The sequence below is a fragment of the Neopsephotus bourkii genome, unplaced genomic scaffold (assembly GCF_033783945.1).
Source record: "Neopsephotus bourkii isolate Nb327-2 ecotype Australia unplaced genomic scaffold, CSIRO-AGI_Nbou_v1 NB_330, whole genome shotgun sequence".
NCBI classification, from domain to species: domain Eukaryota; kingdom Metazoa; phylum Chordata; class Aves; order Psittaciformes; family Psittacidae; genus Neopsephotus; species Neopsephotus bourkii.
In genome coordinates this window covers 95,309-113,406 of record NW_026900838.1, presented here as the reverse complement: position 1 = coordinate 113,406, position 18,098 = coordinate 95,309, and the positions used below count along the sequence as shown (strand labels likewise).

General features: G+C 36.3%; 1 protein-coding gene across 1 annotated transcript in view; it reads right to left on the bottom strand.

The window, feature by feature from the left end:
- The window catches only part of EYS (eyes shut homolog), a 579,093-nt gene that overhangs the window by 508,925 nt on the left and 52,070 nt on the right, over positions 1 to 18,098 (bottom strand). The window contains exons 8-9 of the mRNA XM_061347833.1: positions 15,198 to 15,395; positions 13,544 to 13,665 (exon numbers count right to left, since the gene is read on the bottom strand). Of these exons, the coding sequence (XP_061203817.1) occupies positions 13,544 to 13,665; positions 15,198 to 15,395 (320 nt within the window). The remainder of the gene's footprint in view (positions 1 to 13,543; positions 13,666 to 15,197; positions 15,396 to 18,098) is intronic.

Sequence of the window (18,098 nt, the reverse complement as noted above, 5' to 3'; positions counted from 1 at the left end):
GTTTGTATTTTGTAGGCTTCCTCTGTATTGGAAACTAAACCCTGCTGCTCTTCTCACTGTTTCTTCACTCAGTTATGCATTACCAAAACAAAGAGTACATGACTGCTTGATAACGAACAACTGAAGTTGGTTTACACACTAAGAACTTGGAAAAGTCTGTTTAGCAGTCACCCAGTGATAGCTACATTCACAAGTAAAACTTCATGGCAGCTTCTGACTGCAAGATAATTTCTGTAGTTAATACTTATGGTCTCAGAGTGGCTTGTTATAGGAATCAATATTTTCCCAGAAAAGCACAAACTGTGTCCAACAGTCTGATTCACTTGATATGTAACATGATGTGTAAGTCTCCAAAAGTCAAATACAAGTACTCTTCTGAAAACCAAAGTATTTAATTGAAAAATCAATTAAAGTTTGCTTTTGAGGCCTCTTCTAACAATCATATGTCAACTAAAACATGAATAAAGAGGCTGAAGAACAGGACATAAAAGTTCATACTGAGATACATTTTAATCAGCTGGGGTTGTCAACATTTTAAAGATACAGTTACCTACAAGAAAGTGACAGAGAGAGAGGGAGAGAGAAAGGGAACTATGAAATCTGAGAGAGAATGACCAGCCCCCACCAGTTTTAGATACACTTTCTTCTCTCAGGTTTTGCCTCTCTCTTTTGAATATGTTTGCCTTGCTTCATCTTGAAATAGCAGCAGTGTCTCCAGACTTCAATGAACTGTTTCTCTTTTTCCTGAAAAATGCAAGTTAATTCTAGATTTATTAGCATATTAAAGAACTATTAGGAAAGGATTTCCATTATAAAAAATTATACAGGTAAGAGAAAAGGGAATAGAAGGATTCTTCCAATAATATCCTCACCTAATAGTTTACATTCAAATATTAAGAACTGTCTTCCCCTCTTCCTCTGTTTTCCTAACGGATAGTTAAAATTAATTTTAATAGTATTTAAGATGAAGCAATAAAACCATCAATAATTTGTTCTGTAATTAGACTACTGTGCGCTTACAGAAATTATGCTTTAAGAAATTATTTCTTCAGATTTTATGGTTCTATCTATATTTGGTATGATAGAGGTTAACAACTCTTTACCTGTTAGCTCATATTTCATATGAGAGAAAGAAAAGGCTCTCTGACAGCAGCAAATTTAAAGAGTTTAATTCTATATTGTAAGGCTTCAAAAGTATTTAATATTACCTGTAGCTTTTTCTGTCTCATTTCTTCTCTCTGGGAGAGTTTGATCTTATTAAAAGTAACCTTGTGTAAATTGCATGTTGTGGGTCTTCCCGGAGTTTACCTCTTGTTACTCTAATAAAGTTCTATTCCTGAATACTGGACTTCAGGAGGCTCCACACGTTTTAATCATGTTGCAAACACCATACCCACTACCTGTACTTATTACAATTCATAATGATGGTGCATGGTCAGGGCTTTTCTTCATTCTTGGGATTTCAGCAGCATATTGATGAGACAGACAATCTCATCAACAAGCCTCAGGAAGATTATTTGTGTCTGAAATTTGTTTACAAGTTTGATGGATTACATTTCTTTTCCTTTCTGTGTAATTGCAGTTGTGTCATCATTAGGCCACTGACTCTTTTATTCTTCCCCCCTTTTTTCTCCACCGCTAAAGATGCATCCTTTTCTTCCACTCATGGAGTCCTACTCAGGCTTTGGCAGGAACTGGACAACGGTGTGGATTTGTGCAGCCATTGCAGCTAATGGGACAGTAGCAAGGGATACTATAACCCCACAGAAAAAAAAGAAAAAGAAGGGGAAAAATAACCAATCAAATTAAAAAGAAAAATCCCAAATGAAACCTGTAGTACTGTAGTACAGAACTAACAGGAGCATGAGGAGAGTGGTGGCCCGTGGATGAATGTACTGACTTGGGAAGCTTTAAATGGGGAAAAGCAGTAAAAAAACAGAACAGGAGAGACAGATAGGAAACTGGAGATTCAGAGCAATGACATGGTGAAAGGACATAACTTCTGACTAAGCAGTCTTTACTGATATGTATAGATCATTAGCAAGTCTAATTTTGACCATCTTTTGTTAATGGGTCAAATTGTGTTATTGTCGTTGCTATTATTGTTATTAATAATAATAATAAACAACTATTCTTATCTCCACACACAATTTTTCATACTTTTACGATTCTCTCCCATTCCACTGGGTTGGCAAAGTGAGTTAAGGGCTTAGTTGCTGGCTGGAGTTAAACCACCACACACATACATTAAGTCTGCAATGCATTTTTCTCTCACCTACAAGTTAGGGACAGAAAAATGTAACAGAGATACTCTGATACACTGTTGCAAAACAAAAGCTTGACTCTGTTTGATGTGTGTTCTGCTTATTTGCCAGCTTAGCAACAGAAGGAAATTTGGGGTTGGGAAACCTATGATATCATAAAGAAGAGAAAATAAATCATGTATCTGACTGTAACAGCAAAATAATTAGGGCAATTAAAAAAAAAAAAAGGAAAAAAAAAAGAGAAGATTTAGACAGCTGTTGCAAGGAGGTAATATATTCATAAAGACAGGAGGAGGAAAGCCTAAAGCTCTGTGGAAGTCTGTGTTTTCTTAGATCAGCATACATGAGATTGTGTTCACTTGAACTGGATCAAAACTAGTATTATATAAAACTTAACTCTTATATATAAATTACCCAGTTTTAAAATATACTTCTCATTCTTTCTTTCCTGATATGTACTTGTTCATAACTTCTTTTTCCCTAAACCACATTGTTTTTCTGCACTTGTATCATGCATAACAGCTGGGAATGGAGACTCCAGGAAGTCCTCCTCAACTAGTGCTTGTCTTAGCTAACATCTTGATTTTCTCCTCTTGATGCTGAAAGCTTTGGTTACTCTTATAATTCCTACCTGGTCTTTTCTGCCAAAGGTATATTTTATATTGCTAAAAATCACACTAAGAAGTTTTGTTTCTTGAACACAGTTTCTTTCCTTCCCCTCAGTCAGCTACAGGTCAGTATTTCCCTTACTAATGGTCAAATATTTAGTGGAGAAAACCTGAGAGTCTGTAAGGTAGGCACTGTAAATCATTCGGGAATACAGTCAAAACCAAGAAGCAATATAAACCTGGGAACTTGGAAACTACAGGTGTACATAATGAAACCCAAGGAGAAAGAGTTTGTACACAGTCATATGTACTGTGAGAAGATGCATTCAGCTTACTGTTATAAATACTTTTATTAATGAAACTGACATGCTTAAAGCGTGTAAAAACCAGCATCTCTATTACTGTTCATTCCTCAAGCAAGAAGCAGCTACTAAAACATGACTAAAAAGCGTATGTCCATAGCCAGAAAACAATGGGAATGTTGCCTAGGTAATAATATCACTTTAGTTTTGGGACAATGAAAATGCCAAATTTTTGATGTGCCTTTTGTGTCTTTCCCCTGTGTACGCACTCACAGAATGTACATTATTGTTCACTACAGCACTGGGACTTCTCCCTGCAGATGCTTTTCAAGCTTGGACTTCTTTAGAACTCATTTTGTGACAGTCATCCCAGATGGATAGCTAACCAGCAAGTGGCAAGACAGTAAACTAAAAAGTGTATCGTGTTTTCTATGCTGTACAAAATACATGGTTGTTTCTCCTAACAGAAAAAACAATAAAAAGAGTAATATTCAAAACTGTAAATTTCTTACACTAAATATGTATATTTGGACTAATCTAGTTTGACATTTTTCAGCTGATTTTTAAAGCACTACATGTATTTTATTACTGTCTTCAAACATGAAGATCAGAAATCACCTTATAACATGAATCTTACATGAGAGATTGCTATCCAGATAAGCTGAAAACTTTTGCAATCCTCCATCATTTTTTTTCTTTATTATTTCTATATCTCAGCGTTTGCATGTGAATGAAACTGGAACAACAAGGATCTGGAACACTACTCAGCACCCAGCACATCAGAAACATGTATCAAGAAATAAAAAAATCTTTCTCCTCCTTAGTACTCAGAATCAAGGAACTGGAAATAACTCCTTACTAGGCTTCTATTTCATATCCCTAATAACTACATTAAGACAGATGTTACACTGGGATATAAGTCAAGTTTGTCACACAGTGAAGCTATCTAAAGCATCTAGTCATTCCCTTTTAAAAGAAAACATACTTTCTTTGGTATATGCCAGTGTACTGCTAACAACTACTTGGTTCCTTCTTGGTTCAATTCAGCCCAATATTATACCACTGCCAACAAGAACTGTTTAAATTTAGCCTCCTTGCTCTGATGTCTTTTAGGTCTTGGGACAATACACAGGATTTTTCACTTAACTGATATGGCATGGTCTGTTATGGACCAGTAAGAGCTAAACTACTTCAATCACTTGGCACAATTTGTCTGGCTCTGTTAAATGGACCACTGAGTTTCTAGTGGGCACAAAACCAGACAAGCATATGGAGAACATTTATAGGCAATCAGTACACTTACGCATAATTTGCGTATCTCAGCTGACTAATGAGGGACAGACTTAACGTCAGAAATTTCCAAGCTTTTGTCCATACTGAGATCACAAACTGCTGCTTCACAAGATCTGTCCTTTATGAATCTGTTGGCCCAAGCTACTTAAAAACAACCATGTGTTCACATGTTTCTTAGGGTCCATAAGGTTCAGACTAATTTGTATTTTAGTTTAGATTAGGACTATGCTTTGGCATGAATTTCTCAATTGTCCTCACTTAGGTGTGCTCTGCCTCACAACATGCAGTGGTCTCACTGCACGCAAACCAGATTACTTTTGGAAGAAACTGAAGAAGATTGCTTCAACAGTACACCCAATGTTCCTCAATCAATAATGAACACTGAGTCTACAGGAATACGTTCATTATGCTAGAACTACGCCAAAATAGCAAGCTACTGCCCCAAACATGTATATTGCTTGCAGACAGGCCTTAGGTCATGTTGTTTCATGTTGTTTCTGTTGATCTATGTTGCTTAATGTGGCAACAACCTTAGATTAGGTGTACTATGAAACATGAATGAAAAAGACAAAATTTTTCCTTTCTTTGACTATATTTCAATCTCATGACATAAATCTTCTAAAACCTCCATGGCATACAGTTTATGTAAATTGTATACATTTAAAAGCAAGTAATATGCAATATAATATAACCAGGCTGGATGAATTGTGCTGTATGTTCATGAAACTTCAAATTACTATGGCTATATCTACACTAGCAATCAGCAACAGCAACTCTGAAAAGTATTCACACTGAGGACCCAACATACACACTACCTGGATCCTGAGGGTTTTACTTTAAAATAGATTTTAGCTAAACCCACAGACTGAAAATCACTGATTGGAGCCCATTATATGCATGTGTGGAGAGCATTTTTCTGGCTTAGTTTCATCCAAGGGAAATCCTGTTTGCATCATCCAAGTCTTCTCCCCAGTGCAAATCATGTGTAGTAGGTCGGTACAGCAAGGAGATTTGCTGAATAAATGTTCTTGTAATACAAAATAAATGGCAATGTAATCATACCTTACAAGATAGTCCAAAGGATTTGGGTTTTTTCTTGTTAATCTTTATTCTTGAGTTACAAGACTACATATGAGAATAACGTCTTATGAGACGTTATTAACCTTAAGTTATTCCATGACTTTAGACCTCCCTCCAAATGTGATACCTTTTACAGCCTGTGGCACATGATCAACTTCTATGTATACTTTTCATTAGGAAGGAAGAACTTATGGAGCCTGAAACTGGCTTGTTCTGTCTCCAGCTTGCAGCATAACTTTTTGTAACAAAAGGGAACCGGAGCTGAGTAGGCAATCTGAGTGAAACTATAGGAATATGCAACAATGACAGAATCTAATCTGCTTGGCTGTCAACACTGAACACCACAAGGTCTGTCTAGTTTGTATGCATTCATTTAAGTTTGCAAAGACAGGCTGTGAAATTTATGGATAGATGCATTCTCCAAAATGTATTACTTAATAATAGTTATATGTGTAGGGTCTGTCCTCACTAGTAAGATTAGAAAAGTATAATGCAATTGAGAAAGGTCTTCTAACAAGATTCCTTAGAACTTGGGGTATTTTAACAAAAAAGCATTTAAACAAATCTAATAAAAAATACAACTTGTGAAGAAACAGAATGTTAGGATCCTCCAGGAAGTATAGTTCTTCCAGAAGTGCTTTCCATACGTATGCTTCTCTAAGTAAGTACTCAGCCATAATAAATGGCTCATGTGAAGTCTCACATACAGCATAATCTGTTAGTGCTCATTTTTGCATGCTTTTACAGCCACTTGGTCAAGATGAAAGGATACCAGAAGCTTGGCTTTGCACTCACTTTTTCAGTCAGAATTCCTGGAATAGAAGAATAGATCATAGAATTTGCAAGTAACTACATGGAAAAAAACAAAACAAAACAAAACAAAACAAAACAAAAACAAAAGGTAATTATTCTTTCTCTAGGATATTTTCCATGCTAAATTTTGCAAGCCTGAAGGCAGTTTTAAGTAGAGGTTATTGGCTAAAGAGATCCACTAAAATTTACAAATTTTCTGCTAGTCTGTGGGTTACAAACACAAATAGAAAAATTATCAGTTCTACGTATATCATGTGAATTATTTCACATTTTATTATACAAACAGGAAGGAGAGGCTATTCTTTATTCCTTCAGAATTTGTTTTGTTATGGAAGAGACACCATAGTCTAATCTATAATTGATGGAGTAGAATTAACATTCATTCTCTAGAAATGAAAACAGTTTGAGTCAGGTACTATTTCATATTCTTTAAACAAAAGAGAAAAACTCTCCCACCACAGAGGTAAATGTTTTTGTTGCACCCATTTAGAATTTCTTATCAGAGTGAAATTGCCATAAGGCTTGCAACACTGTGTGAAGTGAAATGAATGTAGTGAAAGGATCTTTGACTGCAGCTTCAGGGGGAATCTGTCTTTACGGCATAACTGCCCAATGTAGTAACAGAAAGCCTTGGATGTTCTCAGGATATGTGAGAGAAATAATGTTGGTTCTTGTTTCCCATGGAAACCTTCTGAAGTCAATGGGAGCATTCCTAGAAGCAGGCACTTGCAAATATGACAGTACAGCCCTAGGCTTATAAATATATTTTCTCCCGAATATACACTCCAAAGAAAATACTTCCTTACAACTTAAAGGACATTTATGAAGAGCATTTTGTTTCTATTTTTATTCTCTTTGACTGTTGAAACATTAGCATCTGTCTCTTAATTCACCCTGTAAACGGCTGTGCTTGCTTTCCTATCTAAGCCAATCCTTTTGAACTGGAAACCTATCTTGCTGTACAGTTATTTTGGTATTTTCCCTTAGTACCACCTCATTTCTTTGCTTTAGAATACAAAAGTTTCAGTATTAAAGTTTCTGTCTTGAACCAATCTTGTACTGAAAACAGACAACACTCCATTTAAAGCCTAGATATGATTTCTGAAAAATTCAACCAAAGATGACAATCAAAAGATCATCACACAAGTTGCCTAACAGCACCAAGGTACTGATAAACCTGTTAGGGTTCTTAAGCTTCAGAAAGAGAATAATAAGGTGCTTTCAGGGTGCTCAAGCAGCAAACTCCCTGCTGGCTACAGTACAATAATTGGCACAGCCAGCAGCAAAGGATCATTGAAGTATATCACCAGAGAAGGTTTATCAGAAGACTTGATTTTATTTGATGTTCGACTATCAGTTTATCATATTATCACCCAGCTTCTAAAGTTAAGCATCAGGTGTTTTCCCCTTAATGAAGTTCTTGAAGAGTTAATAGTATATTCAAATTTGCTTTCAGCTGAAATGTGGCATACTTGAGTAGGATCTCTTCTTTCATAAAAAAAGAAAACACATGGAGACCATTTTCAAAACCAGGAATATTTTTTGGTAAAATAAGAGAGCACAAACCTGGAGTCAAAAGAAGATAATCTATGGATACCATTATGGACTTTTTTTAAGGAAAGCAAAAGATCTGCCGTTGATGTAATATACATCAATGTCTGCCACTAAAGCAAAAGAGCTAACCCTGGAATTAGAATATACTTGGCCAGTGGAGCTCTGAAGTTAACAACAGCTTTTCTGTCAGCTACAGTGAGAGCAGAGCAAGGCCAAGGCTGAGTGCTTTTCAGAAACTACTGCAAATATACATCGTATCTACTCACATTGAAGAGTTAAAAACATCTACTATATGGATGCCAGAAAGTAGTCTCCATAGCAAAACCCACCCATATAATGATTTGGATCCATTACATGTATTTGATATAAAAATGTTTGCGAAAAGAAATAATGCAGGAGTTGCAAAATCATATACACCAAGAACTTAGAAAATGCCCGAATTAAGGGGTTTTACCATTCATTAGATATAGCCCCTCTCCATATAAATATCATGAAAGAATTTCTACCAACATGGATTAAATAATTTTCTATCACTTCATTCAGTGATTCATGCCTAAGAGAGCATGAGGAAACTGGTCTGCTCTACAGCCGCAGTAATGAGAAATAAGTTTCTGGAAAAAAGAAGGGTCAGTTTTCTGGTTTCAGTTGAATATTACACTGAGAAAATTAAAATAAATCACACTTTAGCTGAAGTTGGTTCAGCAACTTTATTTTTATAGGTAGAAATTAATTCCTCCTGGTTTTTTTTTCTGAATTTTCAGCTTAAAGCGTGATTTTTAGAACTGCTGAACACTCAACACCTGCAACTGAAGCAAATAGGTGTTATGTTTTAAACTGAAAACTAAATATTTGCAAGATACTTAGTTTTTTTGATGACAAATGTCAAAAAATACATTAAAACAAAATACACAGACACAAAATAATATTTTCATGAGAAAATGACCATTGCTGCTCTCAGAAATTGGTGTAGATGAAGCTTAAATATTTCTACCAGACTCATCTGGCTTGACTTTAGAGACAATGACTTACTGTGATAAAAATTGGGGTGTGAAATTACAGTCTGAGAGCTCCTTTTCAGTAACAGTCCTGATGCTCAGACTTATCCTACAGTAAATCAATTAGTTCATCATAATTTTACTGAAAAATAAATTAGATCTTAATTCTTGCATGCTGTATTGTAAAGATGTATGCAAGCAGTTTTCAAAGACCAAATAACAACCTAGAAATTTTGCTATTTAATTGATTTCAGAGTTATTACTGGGGGCTATTGTGGGCTCCTACCCCTCAGTGACTTTCTGCTCTATAGATCTACTAAAGACAGACAATATATTGTATCCACTTCTCTGCAGCTAAACTTTTTTGTGTAGAATTATCTTCCTTATGAGTCAAAGAAGTCTCTGTAATCTCAAATCTCTTTAATACTGATGCTGGGTTTTTAATGCTTTTGAAGGTACAATCACTTCATGTCCCACCTCAAACAAATATTTGTCTCTATATCATACAAAAATCTAATTTAGGGTAATGCTTTCCAAAAACAGGCCACAGTTCTTCACCCTGTATCTTATGTTGTGAAGTTTTCACTTCTTTCCCTGCTGTTGCTGATTTTTTCTGTCCATCCTCCTTGCTGCTGGCAGAGCTCACAGCACACCATCTGGGACCACCTTCCTGTATCTTTATCACATTGATATGCCATCTGTTCACACATCTTATTGGAAATCCTACCTTTAACTTTCTCTTAATCTCCCTTTCCTCCACTTTATAGCACTTTTATTCTGTTCTGTAGAGTATTTCAAATTCAGTTTTTGAAAAGGCAATTAAAGGGTTTTACTCCTGTGGTATTTACTGACATTGTTGGTTAAACCTAAGACTTTTCATATGTGTCTTCAATTTCTTAAAAAAAAAAAAAACCTAAATTAAAGCATTTAAAATAATGTAGTAAATAAAAAGAATAAATGGAAAGTTGATGCTTGCTTTCTGACTTCAACTTGCAATTAGACATCATAATCACTTTATCCAATTAATGTATAATTCCACAGATCAATATTAAGGACATTATCCTAAGTCAGTACATCAATAGTTAATTTTGTGCATTCCAGTGTCTTTGACTCAACTGGAGTACATCGCATAATGATTAAGTTTTTAGTCTGTGTACTGCTATATCCACTAGCCCTATAGTACAAGGCAGAGGAGGGTGTTACTTAACTCGATCTTCTTCAAAAATTTTTATTGAAGGCCTATGAGGACACTGTTCATTCTTTTTAATTAAATGAAATATATCAGGTATGGCAAGTCAAATTTTCAGGGCAGCAGAGTGAGCTGTATTAGCAACAGTACTTTGCAGAAGTACTGCTGCGGTTGTTAGTCTCTTAAGTGAACTCCCGCTGCTGTATAGCTCTTTTCTGGGATGAGTGATTGGTAATCTGAAGCTGATTTGTCAAACAGGACATTCACAGTTTCAGCAGATGGATTCTCTCAGCAAAGTTAAATGTGCAACTTTGTCACATACAACTTGCATGTACGTGACCTGGGAACTTTAAGGAGCTTATTGCTTGTTGTATGCTGTATGCCATTCATAGTGTGTGCTCTGACCTTTAGTTAAACTTAGGTACTGTTTCAGACCAATTTCAGTGGCAAAACTTGCTCGCTTTATTAAGACCTTAGAGAATTTCCACTCCCATAGAAATCTGGAAATTTTTTGTTGACACAGGCATATCTACTCTTTATCCTTATTTCAAGTGTCAGACCACCTGCTAGCATCAGCAATGAGCAACAGCCTCCTTAAAGTAAGCTACTTCACTATACCTTGAGCATCTCTGGATGTTCTATAATGAATTATATGTTTTGGAGATGATTCTGTTTCTTTTTCCTATTTAGCAGAATGTACAGGAAATTCTGTCTTAAACTGAAATTAAGGATGGATGACAGATTTAGGAAATTAGGTCAGTCCAAAGACCTGACTAATTTCTTTTGGGTAATGTAAACTGTTAACAGTTAACTACTGCTTTTACCCTAGTTTTCAATGCCAGAGATTTTTTTTTCAATTAATCCTCCTTTCATAACTTATGTAATAAGCTAACCTACTTGTGGGTTACACTCTTCAGATATGATCTGTGGAATAGACCTCCTGCCTGTCAACTCTGAATATATTTTTGTGTGAGTGGAAAAACAATAAAAGAATAAAAAAATTAATAGTTCTCTCTCTCCATGTTTCACATAAACCTTCCCTAATGCAAAATGTAGGTTCCTAAAAGACCTGAATTACTGCATTTCACCTTGTTATGAAACCTTTTTCCTTCCACTTAAAAAACAAGAAACTGTACAAGTAATCATAGCTTCTTTAGGTTCAAATTGACAGTTCTGTTAGTGTGCTGGAGAGCTCCTTTACATAACACTGTGTTTTATTGAAAGAGAAATAATTGTGGTTTGACTCAAGCAGTGGCAGAGAGTTAAACATAAGGAGGATATGGAATTGAAATAAAAGAAGTATTATACAACTGTAAGTTTACATACAGCTAATATTTTTTCATTTACTATCTGGTAGGTATATAGAAATAATAGCTTCCACAAACAAAGCTCTGAAGAAACATCTATAACAATTTGCTGCATGGATATCCATATACACTAAAGTGACAGGATTTACATTATATTTTCACATACAGAACAGTACAAACAAAAACTGAAGTCAGAGCTACTGTATGATCCATTTGATCTTATAAAAGTTATTAGGGACAATATCTCAACTTTATACTATACTTGGAATTAATTATTTTAACTTCTTTTAGAACAATTTGCAAATTATCTTGGGTAAATCCTGCCTTACCATAAGCAAAGCCAGAGGCTAATATCCAATAATAGCTTTTTTAGTAAAATATTTTGCTGTTTATATATTTCAGTTTTATTCTGTTTTTATTCATTACGTATACAGTGAATGCAGAAAGCTTCACCCCTTTACTCTTTGGCAGTTCATGAGGACTGCACCCCTCTCTTTCACAGTGACAACACTGTAGCCTTTCAACTGTTCTCATACTTCTCTCATCCTATTATTTTGATCTATCAGTTTGACTGAACAATTGAATTATTTCCACATGAATGAAAATCCAAGATTTCACACTGTTTTATGCAAGGCTCACCAAATGCTTCTTGCTAGAGTGAAAATAAAGACACTTAGACCTTAATCAGATTTATTTTGTAATTACCAACAACAAAAAGATAAATGATTATGAAAGGCAACTACTATCAGACCAACCTTTCCAATACCAATCTCATTTTTCAGTGTCTTGAAATTTTTATATTCGGGCTACAAAAAAAAGACAATTCTGGTTGAGCTGATTGATGACTGAGAATATATAGGATAGGTAGCTGTGCTAATAGTACTAATATTGGCAGCTTTTAGTTTTTGCTGGCCGAGGTGACTTAATGAAGGAAGTGTCTGCTCTGATTAGTTCCTCTTACTCATGTCTCTGATAAGTTGCAATAGATAAAATTACTTCTTCTTCCATGATACTTCTATAGAAAAGCATTTTATAATTTGTCACATATTATTTGAGTTGATATGTTGTTAAGATGACTTTTCTATGTTATAAAAATCGGCTGTTAATTCTGTATATCTGGATGTCAGTAATTCACATAGTATTTCCTTATCATCACATTTGCTTAATCTAATGCCTAGCCATAGATTCACATAGTTGTAGAACAGTGAGGGTTAGAAAGGACCTTAAAATAATCTAATTCCAGCCCCCCCTGCAATAGACAGGGATGCCTTAACCTAGACCAAGTCACCCAAGGATCTGTCCATCTCACTGAATGAACAAATTTGGGAACTGAATACACAATTGATGTCCCAGATTTTATCTGAGCAGCTCAGAGAGAGTTTTGTAATTCCTCAGTTATAACCATTTGTGCTTATGTGTTGGTATACAGTCTCAGAGCACTCCACTGTTAGAATATTGAGAATACAGTTGCTGCATTCCAGCTTCTCTCTACAGTTAGCTAAGCAAAACACTGTGTTACTATCCTTCTTGCTGCTGCTCACTATGTGTTTTACATAATTTTTGGATGTGAATTACATGGTATTGAGAACCTTTATAATACATAAAACTTAAAATTCTGAATATGCCACCCAGACAGACTAATCTCTTAATTGATAGAACGTTTTTATTTCTGAGAAGCTATTTTCAATACTCTTCATGTTTCAGAAATAATATAGCTGAAGAATTCTGAAAATAAATCCTGAAGTACTTAAACCCATTTTTGGGGGTAAGATGCTTTTTAAGCCCATTTGAAGGTAATGTTGTCAGTGTGAGTATTGCTGTCACTTTGAGTCCATAAACAGACCTAGATAAAAATATTATGCTCCTTTTGAATTCCCCAAATTACCATGTTGGCTCAAGAACTGCTTTTAAATTATAAAAACATTGTTCTTTCCCACAGCTTGTACCATTACAAATAAATAAAAAAAAACAAAAAACCCAAACAACAAAAACCAACAACAGTGACTGGAAAGCACAATTATAACACTCTTGACAGGTGTATGGATTAAGTGGAGGTTTAGAACTTGCAACAGGATTACCTTAGCTTTCAGTAGGAAAACTCAGCAATCATTTGAAGTAAAAAAGTACTCTCTACTGACCAGATGTAGATCAACGCATGTAGAATTGTGTTCACAAGAATTGATTATGCAGTCATCAATGTCCTGGTCACATTTCAGTCCTGCATATCCTGGGTTACACAAACAATAGAAGCCATCCACAACTGTAACAGGGAGAGTATTTTAGTAGTAACAGTGGTTTAGCATAACAACAGAATGCAGTAGAATTAAGTAAGTTACAGTTATGACTAATACCTGGAGAAAGATTTGGACTGGTTTTACATAAGGGGTGTGGACGTGTTAAAATATTGAAATAAATGAAATGCAATATCTCAAAATACTTTTTAAATATGAAAGCAGATCAAGTACTGCATTTGTTTAAAGAATTAAAGTATTTTGACATAAGAATTATAAATCAATGACCCATTACTAGCTTCTGAAAAAGTGATGGTATCTTATAGGCTAGTGAGTAATTTTCCATCACAAAACTGTACACAAAGTACATAAGATTTTATCTCTGATATTGTGCCTAAATGAGATGGGCAAGTTAAATGTTTGTTTTGTTGGCTTTTTCTGGGGGGCAAGGAATGCTTTATATCACTATATTAAAAGAAAACTTGCTTGAGTTAAATTTGTCTGCTTAACCTATGATGTATTTCCAAGCTTCATTTTAACGTTAACAAGCTAATGATAAAAATTCTCTCCCTTTTTCACCACAGAATCATCATAGAATCATAGAAGAATTAGAGTTCAAGGGCAATTACACACATGGCAGAACTGAATTCCTCTTAGTAGTGTCAGACAATATAAGGGGCAATAGCCAAAGTTACAGCTGAGGAGGTTTGGATGGGATTGGGAGGCAGGGGAATATTACAAGTGCAGTGCATCAGTGGAATAGGCTGTTTTGAAGCCTTAGAGGTTTTCAAAACTCAGCTAGAAAGATCCCTGACTGGCCTGCTCTAGCACTGTTCATAGTCCAGCTTCATGAGGATTTGACTACATGACCTCCAGACTCCATTCTGATTTCCAGCCAGCACCGCAAGATTCTCTGAAAAGTACCACTTTTTTTTAACCAAGCACAGAAAGTGTCTGATAGGTGGCAATGGCCCCATAAAACTTCCCAGTAAATACTTCATACTTAACAGATGTTACTGAACTTAGCTTCCCAATCCAGACAAAATATAGTAGAATAATTCATCATCAAGTTCCTTCTAAAACCTTTAAATATATCTGTTAGCGAAAGTGTTAAGTTATAGAGTTATACACTATAGAAGGTGCTTAACAGTAAACTGACACTCCATTTGCATCAGTTTGATGTTTAATACCATTTTGGACTCGTCAGAATTATGACATGTACTGACTAACTGCTCCATGAGCTCCTTTTCAGCACCTGAATATTCTCTCATCAAGTGCACAATGTAAGACGTGTTTGGCTAATGTAGGTATCAAAGGAGACAGCACAAATCTCATTAAAATTTCTCATTAGCTGCAATTCTGACCCCCTGAACACTGAAATCCCAGTGCCAGGAGTTGAAGCATTTTGGCAAAAATAATCCTTCTGGTACTGGCTGTGGAGCATCAGACAAGCTAAATTTCAGTAAATTATCCACTGTTCTCCCCAGAGCAGCTCAGTAGCTACAGACTCTTCAACAGAAAGACTACTCTACATTAAAGTGAGTAACCAGACTGAACTCACTGTCATAGCAGTATCCATGGAGGCAAGGGTTAGAACTGCACTCATTGACATTGATCTCACAGCGTGGACCTGCAAAGCCCTTCACACACTGGCACTGGAATCCAAGGGGAAAAATGTCCAAATTCATTTCTTCTATGCACACAGCTCCATTCTCACAGGGATTGCTGGCCTCACAAGGCCTAAACTCACAGTTCAAACCTGAAAAGAAAAATGGCAAAGCTGTCAGTGTTTAACTAATGAACATATCCCTGCAGCTGCTGCCTATTACAAGCTGTATTTTCTTTATATCCCTGGTTAAAATTGAGTTGGAGTGTCTCAGAGGTACAGATATGTATGTTACTCTGCAGAAACATTTATCTGCTTTGTAGAATTACTAACAAAAAAAAAACATTTTTTTCCTGTTTTGTTTATATAATGACATTACATTTTAAAATCATAATAGCTATCTCAATATATTTTAGTTTTTCCATTTACCCTTGTCCTCTAAAAAGGCTCATAATGTATATTTCAGAATAATTAATAAATTTTGTTTTGAGGCTCCTGGTATTTTTTCTTGATACTCTGTTGTCACAGCTACCCTAAAAGCTGTTTATACATTAACCCGTAATCCTGCATGAAATGCAAGTAACCTTGCATAACTGTTCTGCTTGAAATTTGTGACTACACACATTATTTTACTGAAATTATGTATATGTTTTACAATGAGAAACTACTTCCATCATTTACAAGAATACCATACAGTAGAAAGTGTCACACAGTCCATTTCTACTCTTTCCTAACAAACAATCTGGTTTATAACAGATTATGTTAGCTAAACTAATCAACAAATCATGTGATGGTGATCTTGGGTTTCAGTAGCCTTCATATAAACCTTGTCTTTCAGGATTAGATGCAGAGCCCAGTGGCTTTCAGGGTCCCAACAAACTGTGTACAAGCCCCAGTGAGCCCCTTTGTAGCCCTGCCTTGTTGTGGCTGCTGAGGCTGAGCTACCTTTCTGGTGGAGCTCCAAAGGGTTTGCTGCACGCCGTGCCCTCTACCCACTTCTCCATTTCCTTTGCCCCAGCTCTGTCTGCCCAGGCATTCCTTCCTGGAGCAAATTCTCCATGCTCCGACAATCTCCTTTTTCCTTAGACAGTCTGTAAACTTAACAACAGTAATGGGCAATGTGACACTACAATCTAAAGCACCTGGGTAGTCATGAGGAAAATCAGATCCATATAGTTATGTTGTGGTGGGTTGAGCTGGCTGCCAGATACACAGCCAGATACTCTCTCACTCCTCCTACACAGGGTGGTAAAAATAAGATAGAAAACCTTGTGGGTCAAGATAAAGATAGTGCCATCACTTACCAATTACCATCATGGGCAAAACAGACTCAACTTGAGGAAAACTGATCAAATTCATTACCAATTGAAAATAGAATAGGATAGTGAGAAATGAAAACATAAATAAAGCCACTTTCCTCCATCCCCCTCTTCTTCCCAGGCTCCACTCCTTCACTCTAGACTCCTCTACTTTCTCTCTGCCCCTGAGCAGCATAAAAGGGTGGTGAATGGCGACAGTGGTCAGTCCATTACAGTCCCCCTCCACCCCACCTTCCTTCTCACACTGCTCCCATGCTCAAATGTGCACCTCCCAAAGGACACAGTTCCTGCCAGGAGCCTGATAGACCATTGTCTTCTCCACAGGCTGCAGGGGAATCTCCATTCCGGTGCCTGGAGCACTTCCTCCCCTGCTTCTTCTCTCAGGGTGGTGCTCACAGGGTTGTTTCTCACACTTTTTTCCTCACTCCTCACTGCCTGTGCAGCATTTCAACCTTATACATGTTTTCACCAGCGAACTACCACCTTGACTGTGGAGGGGTTGAACCTGGGTACCTGCACCTGGTACACAAGGAAAGGCATGTTCAGGTGATGGATAATAGTACTGAGAATTTTCAGCTTCTCTTCAGGCTCAAAATTTCAGACAAGAATTCCTGACAAAGAATCAACCAATCTTACAGGTCACTTATGGCATACAGCAGCTTTAAATTTGTAGACCAGTTACTAATTAACAGAACCAGCAATTCATAGAGGCTTTTTTTACATAAGTTTGGAGAAACTGAATCAGTTAAGTGGCTAGTTTGTTCTGTAGGAATATACTGAATATTCAATTATGGTTTCAGAAGAATAAGACTTTACAGCAAAGAGATTGAGATCAAGCTACAGTGCCACTTAGTGCCATTCCATGATTTGACTGAAAGCTTAAAATTCTTTAAATTTGTAGGATGTGGTGACAGGATGAAGAACACTCATTGGATAACTTCAGTATTAAGATGACCATGAGATAGAACGTTATTCAACTTTATCTTGGGAAATGTACTTTTAGATTTACAGAGATGTGTTATCAATGAAAGGATCTGGGCTCTGCAATACAAGAGGACAGTCAGGTGCACAGTTACACTCTTGGTATTGGCTGCAGTCAGCTGAACTCACTATCTCCTCCTTTGTTTATACTGTCACTATAGAAAAATATTGTTGGCCTGTTCCACAACAGCTGCCTTTCTTTTTCTACTGGTAGCTGTTAATCATGTAGTAGCACATTGGCTATGAACAGGTCTTCTTCACAATAATGAAACAGGCACTGTCCAAATGTCAGTAGGATTTTAGGTGAGCTGATTCCTTACCATAAGATAAATCATAAAAAGGCTAAATTCTTAAGGCTTCTAATAGCAAAACCAACAAGTAGGAACAGACTGAGGTTAAAAAAAAACAAACATCAACCCTTTGACCCCAGTAGTCCTGCTGACAGAGGAGAAAAAGAACGGCACAAGTTGTTACCTGTCTTTATGTCACCAGTGATCTCTCTGGTGCAGGATGATCCTGCCATAGGCAGCCAGCAGTCTCAAGTCTGGAATTCATG